Below are 18,713 nucleotides of genomic sequence, written 5' to 3' on the forward strand. Positions count from 1 at the left end.
GCACGATGACTATCATCTCAACTTTGTGAATGCTTTTTCGTGACCAGGGCCGAGTGAAGTCAAATAAAGTCAGGAAGTTAAGCGAATATCCGTGGACTGATGCGTTAGATTAGTTAGGCCTATATTCAATATAGCGCTTAATAAAAAGCTTTAAACTCACATGGTTGGTTCTTCTTCTCTTCGTCGTCAACTGTACCGGCTGTATCGCCCTCATTCAAGGACTCTAAACACATGAAGTAATTCTCTTATGCCCCAATGCAGCCGAAATTTTGTCAATCCTGATAGCTTTGGGATCTAGGTATAAATCCCGCAAGTGAGGGAGATAAATATAGTTTGCTCTCCAAAACTAAGAATCACTAGTCTACGGAGTACACCTCGCTTAATCCCACCTAGAGCCTGAGAAGCCCAAAAGTCAGGGGCAAGAACGCATTCCCTCTATACCATACATGTAAGACACCACTAACCTAAGCGAGCGATAGCCTCAAGATCTAAGTTGGCTCGGTCCTTGCCAAGCCGGCCGGACCGGCAATTCGCCTGGCTAGCGAGACGAACGGAGCAGATTATCCACCGAAAGCTAAGCATTCTAAGCCTCATTCGATCATTTCAAGAGCACTACGGAGTACTAGTGATGATAATTTAACAATCCAACTGTGGCTTGCCAAAGGACCCTGTTCTAAAATGCGCGCTGGCTGCACGAATCTCCCTTTTTGAGAGATCATTTCTTTTCCAACTTGGATCTCAACAAACATCGGGATTGCATAACTTTCGCGATCATGACTACCGCATCTGTCGCCGGCGGATACTGGACCTTCGAAAACTATGGCCCCATAACAACAACATTCACCCCCGCGCCCAGCTGTACCGCCACGGATCGACTCTCTCTCGCCTGGATCAATGATGATAGGACCCTACTCCAATTCCAAGTCGGCTGTCCTACATCAACGAGCGACTGGGACTGTATGCCCCCTGGCACGACCACGTCGGCAACTTGGTACGACGAGAAAAAATGGGTCGGTTCTGTCGGATACTACTCACCGGGACTGTACTGTCCTTCCCGCTGGGAGACGATTGGTATGGCTGCGCGCGATGACAAGTCTCTGAGTATTTCGGGGTTCTTGACCACGTCGGAAAAAAAGATGCCGTATTACGAGGAGCCTGTGACACTTTTGGCGAGTTTGTTGGAGCCGAGTCAGACGCTGGCGCTTTGCTGTCCGAGGTAAGTCAGCATCTCCTTCTTTACAGCGAACTTGAGCTAATTCATCCTCTAGCTCCATGACACCAAATGGTCTCGGCCAATGTATCGGTCAAGTCCCGGCCTACAAGCCCAGCGTCGGCTGCGAGGTCTACGTGGACAGTGACTACAGCTGGGAAAAGGTAACCAGGACACAGGTGTATTCCGGCGTCACGGAGACAAACACCTACGATGTGAACTCATTTGTGAGCGCTACTACGTCGACTTCATCGACGTCTTTTCCTGCTGGAGTCGAGCATGTTTTGACCGCTATGTCTTTTGCTCCTATGATTACTATGGTGCATCATCGGTCTGACCTGGAGGCAGCTGGGGTTACGGGTGGATCTACCAGTGCCAACTCTACTGGGACTGAGGCTGGAACTGGCACTGCTAGGTCTGAAGCTACGGGAACTGCTGCTTCTACGTCGAACGCTGCGTATAGACTCGGTAGCCGAGCGTCTACCTTGGATGGATTTGGCGCAATTATCGGCGGTTTGGCTGTTGCGGGGGCACTAGGCGTGACTATGATTATCCTGTAGTATAACGCTCCGATGTCCGTTACGGGGTTCTTTTCAGACGTCTTTTTAGGTGTCTTTTTAGGTGTCTTTTTTTTTCAATTCCCTTTCCTATAAGAACCCGTCGGATCCCTTCTCTCCTCTCTTCCTTCTTCTCTTCTCCACAGGAGTCATACACAGTCCTTTGCTCTACCCACGGAGACACACCGTGTCGTCCACGGGAGGAACTAGACTTCCTTCAACGCTGCCCCATTATCCCGTAAGGAAACCAAACCGGAACCAGTCTACCTCACCTCAGCTAACTCTCGCTAGCTTTTCAAAATCCATTTCATCCAAAGGGAAACGAAGCGCATCAGCGGGTTGTCCCCGAGAGCATTGCTTACGGTGTATGGAACGCCATATTGTCCTGGCAATTTCCTGTCGATGATGGCTATGTGACGAGACCATCTCTGACCCTGGTCAGAAAACATCCCAATTTACCTCCTCCTCACATAAGTAATCCTAGATATCTGGCGTATATAAGAAGTCGCCGCCCCCTGGCTGAACCTTCTCTTTTTTCCCCTGTACATGTAATCGTGGCTGGATCCACGAACACGAATACTACAAGTTTACACGCAATTCTAGAAGAAAAGGCCTTTCTCATTTCTACTGGTAACCATCTATACGTTAAATTTATCCTGGAAATGTAAAGCCATCGTCTCAAGAAATCCAGCAAGCCAAAGGTTCTCTATCTCACGACCTTCGACCTTTATCGCCAGACTTTCTAGACGGGCCTCTACTTCATCGCATTCATCCTCGAACTCGGTCTGATCGGCCAGATCCCGGATGAACCAATAGCTGCGTTCCTTGAGAACAAGAGAACATCTCGGGGTTTCTGCAACCATATCGAGTCCGGTATCTTTCACTCGCGATATTTGGCACCACAGACTTATAAGCCCACTATGGATATCGGAATTCTGCTTGTCTTCATCATTTTCCGGGTGTTGTCTGGCATAATCAGCTAGAGCCTCTGCTTCTTTCGCAAAGACGCGGCATTCCTTTTGGAAGCTTTTCTGATACGGTGAGCGTGCTGGCTCCGGTTTAGGCATCCTTTTGCTGGGGAAGTAACTCGGGTATAAGTAGGATTCTGGGATTGGGACTTACCTAGATTTTCTTGTTAATGAAGTGTGATCGAGTAGACTGAACGAAAGAGAGTGCGGGCCTTGTTCTAGCGATTTGGGCTAGTTTGCTCGATCAACTTACTCGGGAAAGTGCTGGAATAAGAGCTATTTATGAGTTCCGGTTACTGTTCACGTAGCTATGCATTGAAGAAAGATACCAAAGACTATAGAAGCCTTTGTTTTTTAGCTAGCCTTTTTTTTCGGGCTGGTTATTCAATTCTTTCATGTCTGCGGTACTCATAGTTGTACTGAGTCAATGACTTTGTCGGTTGGCTGAGAATAACCTAATTGAGACAACAGACAATAGCACTGTTTGTCTCTTTGTCTCATTTCTCTTTTCCTTCTGGTAAAGATCTAGAAGATGTTAACAAAGCGATCATGACTTCCTTGTCGTAGATAACGAATGACAAAGGCAAAAGGAACCAAATTGCATTCCCCATCCAAAGACAAAAGAAAAATTCCAATTTTGTTCAGGCACATAGTTCCCCCTGTCTTATACAATAGTCTTGTTATGTGGAAAGCTGGCTTATGATTATCAAACAGATGATATCAAATATTCGAATCCAGCATCATGTTAAGACAGTAAGGTTTACAAAAGTCCCAGAATGAAAATCCCAGAAAAGCCCAGATGGGAGGTGCCAGTGACAATATGATAGATCACATTCCACCTGCATACAACATTGACGAGAGTAATGGATTTACGTAACAGCCTTGATTTTGAAAGTTAGCATTTCCCTCACACATACTCCGTACATCTGTAGATTAACAAACCTGACAAGCCACGGAGTATCTCCGGACCCCTTACGGAGCAGAACTGCCCTCGATCAACCGCAAGACATATCATAAACGCTATTACATCACAATGCATAAACTATATACATGTATACAAAACAGATGCTATTTAGCCATGTTCCTCGCCAGACAATGTGTATTATCTCGGCGGACCATACGACATCGGCCCGGGAGTGGTATACGGCGAGAGCAGAGTCGCCCCCGTTCCCTAGCCGCACGAGAGCGGTACTCCTCGCGCTTCTGGATCTCCTTCTCATCCTGAATCAATGTGCAGCACGTACAGCATGTTGCGCGCACACAGTCCGACGCAATACTACCCTGGATACCATATGTTTTTCTCGTTCTAGTGTGTTGGACCGTAGCCAGTAGCCCTATTGATGGTGTTAAGAATGTTGTCTTTTTGGGAATTGTTCGGTCGCCATGTCGCGGATCTCATTCAGGCTTGGAACGGACTTGAAGTTGAGTGGAACTTGGACTTACATTGACATCCGCATAGTAGTCCCATCGCCGTGCATGACCCGTTGCATGTCTCATACCCAAGCATATTGGTCGGGTCCTCCTTTCTCGATTTCATCGACAGTCGGTGTTGTGTCCTCCCGTACAAAATGCACGGACAGAACATTCCCAGACAGCAGATTCCGAAATTCGAAAATTCGCACAGTCCGTTGCTCCAGCCTCCCCCCCTTTATCTCCTGGTTGGGATGGGTGGTTTGGCCGGGCTGGTGGTATGCGCTCAGGTCATCTGGTTGGGGAGCGTGCGACGTTGTCGCCCTGGTAGGTGGAGGGAAATACGGTGACTTGGGCGACTGTAAGGGATTTTTCGTCCGGGGCAATGGGAAGGGTTTCGGTTCGTGTTGGAGCTTCGGGATTTACCTTCACCGGCAGGGGTCCTGGTGAGTTGGGCGGCGAACTGGGGGGTTCGGTATACGAGGCATATTGCTGGGGTTGTTCGATGCCGGGCTGTTGGTCCGGGATGTGGGTGTAGGACTGTGTCGCATACGGATGACTCGCGTATGAGTTGGGAGACATCGGGGTGTTGTGCTGTGCTTCGGGTATGTTCGCATACTGGGGTGAAATGGTCATGCCGATCTGTTGGTGCCATTGGTGCTGCTGTTGCTCTGGTATATTTGTGTACGAGTGGCTCGCATATGCCTGAGGAGACATTGTGTGACTTTGTTGTTCGGTTATGTTTGTATACGGCTGAGTTGTATAGGGTTGGGCATAAACTTGAGCGGCATGCTGGTGGTGCTCGGGCGCGATTGCGTACGTCTGAGGAGACATCGAAGTGTTATACTGTGGCTGTAGTTGTTGTTGTTGCTGCTGCTGTTCTTGCTGATGCTGCTGCTGGTTTTGGACCAAAGGCGCATAATTGGCTGGGTGCTGCTCAAGCGGCGGACAGTTGGCATAGTCTGGGATTATTCCCTGGTTCTGAAATTGCTCTTTCTCACTCGGTGCATATGACCATGCTCGCTGTCGCTCTTTCGGGGGTTCCTCTCCTGCATGATGGTGCGGGGACGCAGTCTGGTCCGCTGGGGGAGGTGATGGTAGGTCCTTTTGGTGAGATGATGGGTGCATTTCGAGGGGTGTTTCCATAAATGAATATCTCTGGTGATTTCCTCCAACTGTAGTGTCCACGTTCAAGCGACCCATTTTGAAGTTAAGAGAGTAGCTTCCCTCATAAACCTTCTCTCGAGTAAATGGATGTAATTCTGCCCGAAATCTTCTCAAGAGTAAATAGTAGATCCAGTTCATAAGGCAGATAATTGAAGTGGGAAACTGTATGACACGCGACTCAACGGCTTACCCACGAGGATCAACATGGGTATCAGGAAAAGAAGAACTTGTGTTAGGACGATGGAAAATGGGGATGTATAAGGTGCAAGTGCCAATAGGCCTCAGAGTGTGAAAGCAGGTGCATGGAAGGCATTAAACCAACTCGAGAGGCCATAGGTCAAGCGGGGAGTACAAAAGTCCTCTGCGGGGATCTCCTCTCATTTTTCCCCTTCTATGGGGAAGCTGGTTCGTTGAAAAAGAACAATCCCAGTTCTCCCTTGGCCCCTAATGCATCTTCTTCACCTCGCTGAGGGTTCTGGTTGGGTTACGACCCGCTCGGCTCCCAATCACTTTTATCCCATCACAATCACACACTTAAGCGCTGTTGGTTTTGATCAGGGAACACCTAGGTAGCTTGGTTTCTTATATATTTACTATTTCTCTCTGGCATTTAATCTTTATATGCCCAAGCTTTTTAACATCTTAGAAGTGTACGGAGTATACAATATACATTCTACTATATTCACATATATTTACAAAGTCATCAGATTATGCATTTTAGGGAAAAAAAAAAATTTACTACCTAGGTAATCAGGCAGCAGCTTTGGGAATTTTAATCCTAGTCTACTCTTGAATATGTGCTATGTACTATGTGTACTATGTGTACATCTCTCCAGATGTCTTCCCCTCAAGATAAGGTCCGTTTCGTGGCTTTTCAAAGTGGGGGCAATTAATTTGGTTTCAGTTGTTTCAGCTGTTTTTAGTTGTTTTAGTTTCTGAAGATATAATAAGCCTTGGTCATTTTAGCCTCGTCGTTTTAGTCTGGGAGCTTAACCCCGGATTATGTTGTAGACTATTACTAAGTATTAACCATGGCCCGGGATACCTAGGTAGTATATTAAATTCTTAAGATACGGAGTGAAAAGATACCAAGATATTAAAGATGTGACAGAGTCGAACCCCCCCCCCTATTAGCGATCGACATGGCTGCACACTATGAATTGAGCCAGATGATTGGCAGATCATGCAAGATAATCAAAATAAAGATATCAAATTGAATTTATCGAATGGAATATCTCAATGAATCTTAGGTAAAGAACCTATAATATCCACCTGGGCATCGTCATATCTCTAGTAGGTACTCTGTATTTATCCCAAAGGTTCAAATACATGATTATTATCCCCTACAATATAGAATCCTGGAAGAAATTCATCAGAGAAAGCTCTGTAAGACGTTGCGCAATTGACTACATATGTAGAAGCTGTAGAATACTTACCTAAATAAGTGAAGAAAGAGGCAAAACTCCCCGCTCAAACTTGTTTTATCACACAAATTCTCTTTCTCTCTTTCTCTTTCTCTTCCTTCTCTATCTTCATCTCTATTTTCAACAAATCTTCAATACCTCCTTTTTGATCTTTTTTTTTTTTGATCTTTTTTATTTTCCTTGAAAATCGGATCCACTCAAGGGCGGTGACGATCCAAAGGGCTCCTTCTCAAACTTCCATCAAATTCCCTTTTCCCTTACTCCCCTTGACTCTTTCGCTTCCCGGCATTCCGACCGATTTGCGGCTTTTTGCTAGCCTGTAAGATCCCTCTGTGCCCCAACGTGCCCATAAACTCCTTCCCCACTCCCTTCCCTTGAATCCCCCATAGAATTCCAAGGTTCCTCTGACACGCCTATCTTTTCTTCCAGTTCTAGGCATCTCTCTTAGTCTTAAAATCCTCTTTTTAAACTTACGCTCCAACCACTCCGGTTTCCGTTTCCATACCATCCCGTCCTGCGCTTGACCAATGTCATCCCCATGTCAAACTCGCCGTCCGTTCCCGAAGATACCTTGCCTAGTCCCCTGGTGACACCTGCTACACCTGCCCAACATGATTGCTCCAATACCCATGAGGTTAGCCCACGTCACCACTTACAGTCCCATCTGTCTCAGGGGTCTGGGGAGGTTCCTTCACCGTCGCGCGCTGAATCCCCCACCGCCCATTCCTGGTCTCAGCCCGCCTCCCGATTATTCCCTCTAAAAAGGACCGCAACCACGCCTCCGGAGAATACCGCGCACTCGGATATTGTCCACAGGCCTCAGCTGTCAGAACGTGACAGTATTTTCGCTACTCATTACCTTCCCTCAGATAGTGCCGCCAATACCCCACAATTACCCCCGAAAAGACCTTGGGCAATGAACGCCAGGTCAACTTGATCCCTAGCCTCGATGATGCATCCGTGTCTCCAAGTGCATTCTCCAAGGTCTCTCCCCACCGTTTTAACGTCGACCCTTCCCGCATGGAAGTTGACGTCCACAGAAACTCTCCATTGCGTTCCTCTACCCTCTTTTCATCCACCGATCTCCCCCGTTTGTCTCTCCTGCGCGCATCGACCTCGCCGACTGATCCAAAGAAAACAGAGGTAGAGACGGGGCAGGCTCATCTGGGATCTCAGCGGTACAAGGTGCCATCGGATAACGCAGGTACGAAACCCAGTTGGTTTCAAGGCACTTTACCTGAACGGAATCTCTTCCCGCCTCTAGATGATGTCTCTCGCACCTCCAATTCTTTGACCACCTCATCTTCTGGCGAGGGCTCCCAGGTCAGTCGGGATCTCTTATCCTACAGTCCGAAAGAAGAAGCCCCTCAAGCCCCTGTGGCGCTTGAACGAAGCCCCAGCAGAGGTCGGCGTGGCCGAGTTGACAGCGCAATTGAAGCCAATTTGACCAACGCGGAGCCGGCTTCTAATGTGCGCAGCCGTAAGTCTAGCCACTACCTGGGCCTTTTCAAAGAAAACACAGCTTCTTCACCGGATCGCAAACGACGGGAGGATCGCGGCCGACCACAAGATGAGACGTTGCAGTCGAGGGATCGCATAATGGATTATGAACAAGAATCACATCGTTCAGACGAAACTTTGCTTCGTAAAAGCATATCGCTCTCCGCACTTGGTGATGCTCCGTCTGTCCAACCTCCTCCGCCGTCTGAGACCCCCCACACCATACATGATGATGAGCCATCCAAGCGTCGCCCAACAGCGTTGCCTCGCAGCTTGCTAGAGGAGATCCGAAACTTTCATCTCACGCCTGGCGGTAGACATGGGTCTTCTTTCTCAAAAAGCATTCCAACTCAATATTCAGAGCGCAGCCGTGACTACTTCCAGAAGAATCTTCATGCCGAGGTATCTCCGTCCGACTCTTTCGAGGAAGAAGAGCGTGAATCAGGGCAATTTGCGGTTGAGGAGGAGGAAAATGAGCAGATCTCTTCTGCCGTTTACTTCCCCCACGAGCGTACAGTGCCTGATGAGGTTGATGGGCTACAACATTTTCCCGATGATGTGCAGCCAGGTCAGCTGTCGGCTGCGGAGAAAGGTCATGAACTGATGTTAGTACCCTCTGAGCGTAGCCATTCTCCCGAAAAGGAAATCAGCCATGTGGATATATCCTTTCGATCTAAGAATGAAAGTAAGATCCTTTCTGGCGATATCCATTCTCCACGAGAGAGTGTGCCAGACAAGCCCTTGAGTACCATCTCTGAATACAGTGATTCAATCTACGAATCTGAAGTCGAAGCTCAATCGGCAGATGAAAGTTTACAATCTGCCGACGAGACGGAAACCCCGACTGCCACACCGACCCAGCGTTCCCGGCTTCTGTCTCGCCCCAAACCTCCGCCACCGGGGCCTCTTGGTGCCGTGGAATTGAAGCCCTATCGACATCAGGTTGGTGGGCACACAACTGTTTTCCGATTTTCCAGACGCGCTGTATGCAAGCAGCTGAACAACCGGGAGAATGAGTTCTATGAACGCATTGAACTGAGGCACCCAGATATGTTGGTGTTTCTTCCAAAGTACGTAAAATCAATCCTATGGAAAGCAGACTGTTATCAGTGTAACACATACTAATATTCTGGTCAGATACATCGGAGTGCTGAATGTCACCTTCTCGAAGACATCCAAACGAAAGGATCAGATCGATACTGCCGATGGAATAGTTCCAGAGACGCCACCTGCCAATGGAACCTCTGCACTCAGCTCTCAGCTTCACGAGGCGGCAGAGCCCCAAGAGCCACAGCGGATTTTTAGCCAGTCCCAAGTCACAGGTGTCATCCCCAAGGTCATTCTGGAGAACAATCGCCACATAATTCCTGCGGATCTTTTTACCCACCAGCAGCGACCACGAACAGCAGATGCTTCAATAAACCGCGCACGGTCCGTTGACGGTCTCAGGGGTATGTCAGCGGAGTCGGATACATCGGCTTTGAGCAAGCGGGCTAAGATCTGGGGCGCCACAACCGTCAATCTCAAGCTTCAGGAGCAGGTTCTTCGCGAGGTATTCAGCCCTCCAGCCATTCACCATCATAGACGGCGTGCTCGTGGTCATGTCCATCTGCCAAGAGCCAATTCCGACATGCCCGCCACCGCCCACCGCCGAGAGAACCTGTCAGAAGACCACACAGCTAGCAATCGACGACCAGTCCCTGGGCCAATCGAAGCTCTGAAGACAGACGCCATCGACATAAAGACTCCACCTAGTGAAGGTCCTGCTCTTTCATCGTCGGCTTCGACTGCCCTAGACGCCAATCAAAACCGCCTAGAGAAGATCCGGACCGAAGAGGAGCCTAACCGAGCAAGCTCGCTTTCTCGGGCTCCTCACACAAGACGGCGGCACTCTGGGAGTGGCCTCCGGAGACGTGGCAGCATGGACTCTCGCAACAATGGAGAGCTCATGTTCTTCGATGACGACGATTATGGCGCTGACAAGGAGGATGAGATTTTCTCCATGGAAGCCGATACCTCAATGTCGAATACTTCTTCCACTGCGAAACGGTCAGTTTCACCAGTGTCAGAAAGTAACTCGGCCAATGGTTACCGGACAACTGAAGGTCTTGCTCCTAGTATAACTTCCGATCCATCCCGCTTCAGACCGCATGCACCTGTCAGCACCGTCTTGCCCAGCAACCCCAAAGAGGCACAGCTGAGCAAGGACGAAAGAGTGCAGTTCTTCCTCCTCCTTGAGGACCTGACAGCTGGTATGAATAAACCATGCGTGCTGGATTTGAAGATGGGCACCCGACAGTATGGTATCGAGGCGAACGAAAAGAAGAAGAAATCTCAGCGACGGAAATGCCAGTCCACTACGTCGCAGCAGCTTGGTGTGCGGCTCTGTGGAATGCAGGCTTGGAACGTCAAGAAGCAGGAGTACATCTTTGAAGACAAGTATTTCGGACGAGATTTAAAATCTGGTCGTGAGTTCCAGGATGCGCTCACTCGCTTCCTTTACGACGGCCTTAGCTATGCCAGTGTTGCCAAAAAGATCCCCGTCATTCTGGAGAAATTAGCTTTGTTAGAGCACATGATTCGACGGCTGGAGCGCTACCGCCTCTATGCTAGCAGTCTCTTGATTCTTTATGACGGAGAACCGCAATCTCAACCCCAGCAAGGGCCACCTCGTTCTGGCGAAGCAACGCCACTCAAACATGGAGCCTCCGAAGACGGTCAGAGCAAACTGAACGTTCAACTGAAGATTGTCGACTTCGCTAATTGCGTTACTGGCGAGGACGAACTTCCTCCAGATACACCATGCCCGCCTCACACCCCGCACGACATTGATCGTGGATACCTGCGTGGCCTTCGTACACTCCGTATGTATTTCCAGCGGATCATGAAAGAGGTCAGTCTGGACGAATTCGTGGAACGCGGTGAAGGTGAAGCCATTGCTCTGGGCTCTCAACCTGCGGCTCGTGAGAGACCTTCTGCTCAATACTGGGATGAGAGCATGATGGAAACAGACGCGGGCGAAGTCAGTTTCTAGTTCCTGTTCCTCTCCTTTTCGCCTTTTGCTTTTTTGTTTTGTTTTCATCATGTCGGCCCACTGCCGATACGTGGCGTTCGGAGGATAGACCCTTCCAAATCGGAATGCCAGCATTCATATGCACCAGTGCCTGATCTCACCTGATCGACACTACGAAATAACGACCCGGCCCTTCAATGGGCGCTTCTATGATCCCCGTCAACGCTTGGATGCATTTAGAGTCGTTTGAGGTTTTTATTTTGCGTTTAGTTTTGCTTTTTTCCGTTTTGTCTCACGGGAGCCTTGTCTTTCTTCTCGGGCGTGTATCAGTTTCCTCGGTCTTGTTTTATTGATATTGATAATCCCCCCAATGTCTCCAAATTTCTTTTTTTTTTCGGTCTGTCTCCTGCATGGGTTGTTATCCTATGGTCTTACTTGTACATGAGTATCCTATTTTCATCTCTAGATGGCGAAATCCCCTTCATTTCCACTATGTATCTCACAATGTATCCCTTTCCAAATGACGTGATCGGATATAGTATACTGTAATGAGTCACGTGGAATGACTCCAACTCTCTCCACTCTCTCCGCTCTTCCCCCTCAGCTTGCCTTGACGGCTATGCCTTTTGGAAAACATATACATTATCTTGTACCTCGATAGTGCTACAGTGGACATAAGTCTTTATGGTCAAAAGCCGCATTCCAATGACGTAGCGAGCATTGAACAACACAACCTCGGAATCCACCCAGCTGACACCGCTCCCCGCCCTGGAAGCTCCATCACACGGACGATTGGGCTCAGCATATCAGATCCGCCAAATCGTGAACGCCACATAGTTTGATCTCAAATACCTTTCCGTCTTTCATACTTATCTATACCACCTACTCACACCGCCCCTCAGCAAATAGTCGGTTACACAGCCTACCTCAGCCGGTGCGGAGAAGCACCATGACAATCGATAAGCGCGATTTCGACGCAAATCGTCCGCTCCTCGATACAGAACAAGATACAGCCGACCGAAGCGCAGAGCGATCACGACGACATTCACGGAGCTCCGGTAATGACGGACTCGTTCGGAGTGATGATGGGCTATTGAGCGATGTCGTCGAGGAGATTGTCGAGCGGGACAGACAGAAGATGCAGAAGGAGGTTACCCGAGTGCTTAGTTTTGGCTGGGGTGTTGTTACTTGGTATGGGAGATTCTTCTCTTTACTTTCATATTTACGAGAATATCACAATTGGAGCCTCGAAGCTGACTTATATTCGTCTCTTGCAGTTTGGGAGCTGGCAGTATCACTGCTTTCTCTTTGTATGGCCATCTACTCCTTACCCGACTCCATTACTCGCAGCTGCAGGTCAATGCCGTTTCCATTGCCGCGGAAATCGCAATGTACCTTCCCGTGCCCTTGTTCGGCTATCTGTGTGATCGGTACAGCCCGTCACCACTGGCTATGTTCTCGGGACTGGTCTTCGGCATCGGATATCTCCTCGCTGCGTTCACGTATAAGAGCGGCCCGCCTGATGCTGCGGGTGGGTCTGGATGGCCGTTTTGGGTGATGATCGTGGCGTTTGTCTCCATTGGTATGGGGACTAGCTGCATGTATCTAGCAGCCGTTGCGACATGCGCCAAGAACTTCGGCAGGGGAAAGCACAAGGGCATTATGCTTGCTGTTCCTATTGCGGCGTTTGGTCTCAGTGGTATGTGGCAGAGCCAGCTCGGGACGTATCTGTTCTATGAACGCCTCGAGGATGGGAGTCACGGTGATCTCGACGTTTTCAAATACTTCGTCTTTTTGGCCCTGCTGTTGCTGGGGATTGGCATCATCGGTACCTTTGCATTGCGCATTGTGGAGGATGATGACAAGTATATTGATGAGACGGTTGAAGAACTAGAGCGCAGTGGACTGCTGGAGGAGAGTGATTTCTTCCGGCCTCGGAATGAAATCAGACAAGCGGTTGAGTACGGCACGTTCTCTTGTGCATTTGACGAGGAGCAATCAGCCCTGTCCGATGAAGAGCGCGAGCAGCAAAGACTAGAGAAGGAACGCGAAGAAGAAGAGCGCCGGAAAAAGAACTGGCTGCTCAACTATGAAACCCGTGTCTTTCTCCAAGACCACACCATGTGGTGGCTGGCCGCAGGCTTTTTCTTGGTCACCGGCCCCGGCGAATCGTACATCAACAACGTGAGTTCGCCCAAAAAAGTCAACACCACATATAACTAACCTGTCCAAAACAGTTGGGTACAATCATCCCAACCCTCACACCTCAATCATATCCCGCAGGCGCATCACCTCCAGCCGGATCCCCCTCAACCCACGTCACAACCATAGCCCTAACCTCAACCATCGCCCGCCTCCTAACAGGCTCACTTTCCGACTTCTTCGCACCACCAGCAACACACCTCTTCCCTCCAATCCCCGAAGGATCCCGACACACACACCCCACATCCCCTTCATCCTCACGCCTCACTCTATCCCGCATGACCTTCCTCATCCCCTCAGCCTTCCTCCTCTCCCTGGGCTACCTCCTCCTCGCCTCCCCTCTCCCACTAGCATACCCAGGCATCTTCAACCTGACGACCGCGCTGATCGGCTTCGGGTATGGCGGCGCTTTCTCCCTCGCGCCCATCATTATCTCCGTTGTCTGGGGCGTCGAGAACTTCGCCACGAACTGGGGTATCGTTGCCATGATGCCCGCGGCTGGTGCCGCGCTCTGGGGTATTGTCTACTCGGCCGCTTATCAGAATGCTGTAGATCGCGGTGACGGTGGCTTTTCTGATGGCCAGTGCCGTGGATGGCGGTGCTATGGGTTCTGGGCTGTCGGCTGCACGGTTAGTGTTTGGGTTGCTGTTTTGGTTTGGTTGGCTGCTTGGAGGGGGTGGAAGAGGAGGGGTGTTGTTGTTTAGTTGATCTTGGTATTTGCCTCTAAGATGATCTGATCTTTTTGATATCTGCGTTTCATATGGGCGTTAATGGGTCCATACATTTTGGTTTAGCATTTGCATATAGCTAGGCAGTTTTCATTATTTCGGGTTCTATCACACATCATTCGAATACGATATTTGTACAAGGAAAGAAGAGGCAATCGCTGCGTTTTCAGTTGGAAAACTACTTGGACTACCCTGTACCAACCATCATCCAGTCGATGGCAATATGCCCCATAAGCCAACAGGAAATCTATCTCCTTTGCAGTACAATATCCAATTCTCCAGCCGGAGACGAGGGAGGGTATTAGAAGCCCAACTACGCGGACAAGTAACCAAAAGATAACCCGACGCGCCAAATGGATGCAATACCAGAATGCAAAGCCACGCTCTGCGGTAGCCGGGCTAAAAAGGGCAATCATAACCAAAATTAAGGACAAAAACAAACCTAAATGTCCGTCGAACTCGGATCGAGCCCAGTGAACACTTTGTACAGCCGCCTACTAGCAGCAGGACCAATGCGCGCATTCGTCAGGGAGCCGTTTTTGTTCGCGGATTTCTAAAACAGTCAGCAAGAGATTCAGATTCCGACAGAAACAAAAACAAAGCCAGAACACATATGAAACAAATCCGGTATAGAAATCGAAAAAAAAACCTACCTTGATATCCTCCAGCATCATAGCGCCATGCATCCGCATTCCACGAGTCAAATCCGCAACACAGGGATACTTGCTCGCAATCCCGTAAGCCATCGGAGCCGTCACGCGGTTGACCTCCTGAATCATCTTGATGAAAGTATCCTGCTTATCGACGCCGGTTTTCACCTGTCCAGTATCCATACAGAAAGCAGCATTGTGAGCTTCCTGTCGTTCACGACGGTACGGGACTGTCGAGATATGTTCGGTGAAATTCTTAATCCACTCCGCGGAATCAGCGGGCGTGGTCGTGTGGTGGATGAGACAGGAATGCGTGACCTGGAGTTCGAGCAGAGCGTCTTCGACAGTCTCGTCGTCGACGAGGGGCGTGGCGTCGGGCTTTTTCTTCTTCCGGGCTCTGCGAGCTGTGGCTTGTTCTTCTGGTGCGGTTGTTTCGGCGAGTTGGCGCAGGACTTCGGCTTGGAAGGCTCTGTTGCGTGCGTTTGTGTTTTTGCGCATTAGAGACGTCAGACCTTCGATTAGGTAGATGGGTTTGCAGTCTGGGTAGGCGCTTTTTATTCGGAGGACGTGGATTTCTAGAGTGTCTCTTTCTTGGTCCTCGTCGTCTGCTGGTGGTGTTATCATGTTGATGAACTCTTGCGCCGGTAGCAGACATAGCACGTGGTCTTCGTTTTGGATGAAGGATGGACAGGGTTCCCAGTGGCGTAGGGTTTTGTTGTACGTGGCGTTCATTTTGCGACGCCATTTGACAATGTTGGGAATTGCGCTTGTGAAGAATGTGTGTTCGACGCCGAGCCGTTTCATGAACTCGACGGTTTGAGTGCCGACGCTGCTGTCCTCGAGGGAGGTGGCCATGTCGATGATCATCTCTGGTGTAGAATCCTTTTTGTTCACCTTTAGCTTGTTGACGCTGGCGATATCGGCAGCTCGCTGTTTCTCTTTCGCTTTTTCCTCTTTGAGCTTCAGCTTGCGCTCTTTCTCAAGCTCGCGTTCTCGTTCTCGCTGCAGCTTTGCCTCTTCGCGGGCTTTGGCCTTTGCTTCCTTGTCAGCGGTAGTAGCCTTGCTTGTCTTCTTTGTTGTCTTCCGCGGTGCTACTGGTTCATCAATGTCGTCGTTGGAGAGTACCTCTGTAGCCGTAGATTTCAAGCTGGCACCTTTCTGTTTTCGAGTACCAGACTTTTTTTTGGCGTCCGAAGTATGCTCGTCGCCAAGACGAGATAATATACGAGCAGTCGACTCGGAGAAGATAGGATTCGAGACAGTCGGTTTCTTCAGTAGGTCAGAAAACTCCGGGAGAGCGAACGGATCGCTGAATTCATCAATATCGCTACGCCCACGCAAACTCGAGGGTGGAGGTTTCATGGGGTCCGACAATACGTCATCGTCAAGCGCAATAATATCCCGGGTTGAAAGATTCGGTTTCCGCGATGAAGGCTTTGGCAAAGGAACCGGGGCCGAAGAAGTAAATACAATTGGATCCGACTCTTCAACACGCGACTGCGACGGGTCCTTCTCCGCGCCAGCTTTTACTAGCGGCAGGTCAAAATCATCATCGGAGATCGAGAACCAGGGCTCCGCCGCAGAAGCTGGAGCTCGAGGTTCGTTTGGTGTGGTACTTTGTCGCAGAGAGGAAGTGTCTTCATCGCTCACTCGCCGTTTCTTCGCGGGCTTGTCGAAGACATCTTCGTAGTCGAACAGGGATGTGTCGAACGGGTCTGACGAAATCGTATTGACCTGGTGGAGTGGACGTCGCGACGGGAGTTCGGCTGGCTGTTGCAGATTTGGGGGCTGGGCCTTTGGTGGAGTAGGAGGATCGGAGGATAGGAGATCTATTACTTCGGGCATGTTGGGAGATCCCAATGCCACCAGGGCCGGCGATTAAGGATATGATCAATTGATAGAGGGGGACGCGACGTCACCGCGAACAAAACACGAGGTCATGTGACTGATATGTGTGGTCAAGTTGGGATAGACAATGTTCAGTGCGAGAGATGGTGTAACTTGAGAAAGAGTAGATTAATGTAAAGTACACAGATTTAATGTCTGACTATGGATTATAGCGCTCGAAGTAAAACTGCAGCCATCACTGCAAGAACAGCCCCAACCAGACTGAGAATGACAAAGACCTGCTGCCACCCATTGAATGGCCTTCTTCCACCTTTAAGCATGGTAGAGATCTCCTCTTCTAGCCTATCGCCCATAGCAGTGAGCGAGAATTCCTGCTGCGCCCTGTTCTTGCCAGCAAGAGCCATGCGTTGAAGATCCTCCTGACTCAATCCGTATAGTACCTTGTCCATTACAGCAGTCCACTCTTCATCTGCGTGAGCGTCCCGGAGCCAGCCCGTTTCGCCCTCGACAATCGTCTCCAGTGGACCACCAGTATTAGATGCTAGTACCGGGAGACCAACGCGCATTGCTTCAACGGGCACAATACCAAAGTGTTCGTTGATCGGTGTGTAGAGAAGGAGCTTCGATTGCGCCAAAAGGGTATTTTTGAATGCGGTTGGAACAGAAAGAAGGAAGAGGACATCAATGTCGTCGGGGATTGAAAGTGCAGATACGACTGTCTTGGAGGTTGCGGTTTTCAACCCGAGACTGGTCGCGAGCTCATCCAGCTCTTGGTGGTAGTGAACATTCTCGTGGACACGATTGTCGTAACCGCCTGCAAGATACCACATTAGAATCCATAGAAATCGCAAATTCCTGCAGAAATCCTTACCAGCAATCACCAGCCGCGTCCCTTTCCTCTTCTCCGCTCCTAGTCCATTATAAGCGCGAATCGCCAACGCCATATCCTTCTTACGCTCGAAGCGATTGATGCTGAGCAGGATCTTCTTCCCACCCCAGAGGGGGTCCTCATCCACTTTCTCAGGCACCGATACCCCGGAATCCATATCGACACACGGATAGACCACCTCCACATCACCCAACCGGTCTGAGCCAAAGACATCTCGCACAACCCCGCGGGAGAACTTAGAGTTCGCAACAACCCGATCCGACGCGCTCATCGCCCAGCCTTCAAACCAATCAAATGGGAACCGGTACAGCACCTTCGCCAAGCGAAGAAGCGAACCGCCCCTCATCTCGGCGGGCGAGCAATTGATCCGGGAAATGACAATAGAACAGAATGCGCTGCTGTCGGGAATGGCGCGGGCGGGCGAACGACTTCAAAAATGGCACGCAGGCCGGCAACTGGTCCACAATGAAGATATCGTCTCGGTCCTCCTCGGCGGTTGTAGTAGCTGTCCCCCTTGTCCCAAGCTCACCTAGTAGAGACACGGTAAGATGTAGCTGGCGCAGCGCAGCCATGAGGATGTGAAGTCGGCCGCAGACATGGGCGGGGAAGAGGGTGTTTCCGCGCACGCGGACGTCCAGCGTGCCATCGCGCGCCTCGTCGAAGCAGTGCGCCTTATCGCGGTGGGAGGTGTAGATCGTTACGCTGTGGCCTCGGTTCTGAAGGGCTAGGGCGACGTCGATTATTAGCCGCTCGGCACCTCCGATACCCAGATCCGGGTGGATTATTGTCACATTGGACCGTTGGAGGCCCATGGTGAGTTGGTTTTAGAGCTTGGGGATTGGAGCCGTTGCGACAAGCTTAAAGACACGTGGGGTATACGCGTCATGTGATACAACTATGTCACAGTGTTATCTCACCAATTTAATTGATCCTTTTGTCTAACGTTTTGTTTCAATGATATTTTGGCTCATTGCAACGGTCAATACCTAGAACATAGTCTCTTGGATTGTGGTGTTCTTAAGGCCGTGGTGACCTCGGTGTTGTGAACGGACTACCTAGGTACAATATATCTTGACTAAACGGCAAGTTTATAATTAATTAATACAACATAGTCCTCGGTGCAAAGCAATTAAGGACAATGTAGAAT

The 18,713-nt window shown here is 49.8% G+C and overlaps 7 protein-coding genes across 7 annotated transcripts; 3 read left to right on the forward strand and 4 right to left on the reverse strand.

Annotated features, from left to right (window-relative positions):
• Window positions 1-773: 773 nt before the first annotated feature.
• Window positions 774-1,770, forward strand: N7519_005952 (uncharacterized protein; the record flags this gene model as incomplete). The annotated part of the gene is made up of 2 exons (XM_057292728.1): window positions 774-1,216; window positions 1,269-1,770. 2 exons carry the CDS (start codon window positions 774-776, stop codon window positions 1,768-1,770), a joined length of 945 nt encoding a protein of 314 aa, XP_057147539.1.
• Window positions 1,771-2,405: 635 nt separating this feature from the next.
• Window positions 2,406-2,834, reverse strand: N7519_005953 (uncharacterized protein; the record flags this gene model as incomplete). Its single annotated transcript, XM_057292729.1, has 1 exon — window positions 2,406-2,834. One exon carries the CDS (start codon window positions 2,832-2,834, stop codon window positions 2,406-2,408), a length of 429 nt encoding a protein of 142 aa, XP_057147540.1.
• A 1,602-nt stretch (window positions 2,835-4,436) lies between these two features.
• On the reverse strand, window positions 4,437-5,348 carry N7519_005954 (DUF614 domain protein; the record flags this gene model as incomplete). Its single annotated transcript, XM_057292730.1, has 1 exon — window positions 4,437-5,348. One exon carries the CDS (start codon window positions 5,346-5,348, stop codon window positions 4,437-4,439), a length of 912 nt encoding a protein of 303 aa, XP_057147541.1.
• A 1,926-nt stretch (window positions 5,349-7,274) lies between these two features.
• N7519_005955 (inositol polyphosphate kinase KCS1) lies at window positions 7,275-11,270 on the forward strand (the record flags this gene model as incomplete). The annotated part of the gene is given in 3 exon segments (XM_057292731.1): window positions 7,275-7,663; window positions 7,681-9,306; window positions 9,374-11,270. 3 exon segments carry the CDS (start codon window positions 7,275-7,277, stop codon window positions 11,268-11,270), a joined length of 3,912 nt encoding a protein of 1,303 aa, XP_057147542.1.
• Window positions 11,271-12,198: 928 nt separating this feature from the next.
• On the forward strand, window positions 12,199-14,155 carry N7519_005956 (MFS transporter; the record flags this gene model as incomplete). Its single annotated transcript, XM_057292732.1, has 3 exons — window positions 12,199-12,440; window positions 12,527-13,433; window positions 13,487-14,155. The coding sequence occupies 3 exons, from the start codon at window positions 12,199-12,201 to the stop codon at window positions 14,153-14,155; spliced, it is 1,818 nt and encodes a 605-aa protein (XP_057147543.1).
• Window positions 14,156-14,621: 466 nt separating this feature from the next.
• N7519_005957 (uncharacterized protein) lies at window positions 14,622-16,674 on the reverse strand (the record flags this gene model as incomplete). The annotated part of the gene is made up of 2 exons (XM_057292733.1): window positions 14,622-14,732; window positions 14,833-16,674. 2 exons carry the CDS (start codon window positions 16,672-16,674, stop codon window positions 14,622-14,624), a joined length of 1,953 nt encoding a protein of 650 aa, XP_057147544.1.
• A 209-nt stretch (window positions 16,675-16,883) lies between these two features.
• Window positions 16,884-18,378, reverse strand: N7519_005958 (GDP-Man:Man(1)GlcNAc(2)-PP-dolichol alpha-1,3-mannosyltransferase; the record flags this gene model as incomplete). The annotated part of the gene is made up of 3 exons (XM_057292734.1): window positions 16,884-17,491; window positions 17,549-17,832; window positions 17,903-18,378. The coding sequence occupies 3 exons, from the start codon at window positions 18,376-18,378 to the stop codon at window positions 16,884-16,886; spliced, it is 1,368 nt and encodes a 455-aa protein (XP_057147545.1).
• Between the last annotated feature and the right edge of the window lie 335 nt (window positions 18,379-18,713).

The sequence above is a fragment of the Penicillium mononematosum genome (assembly GCF_028829835.1).
Source record: "Penicillium mononematosum strain IBT 11891 chromosome Unknown utg000003l:1.0-8172316.0:1.0-8177699.0, whole genome shotgun sequence".
NCBI classification, from domain to species: domain Eukaryota; kingdom Fungi; phylum Ascomycota; class Eurotiomycetes; order Eurotiales; family Aspergillaceae; genus Penicillium; species Penicillium mononematosum.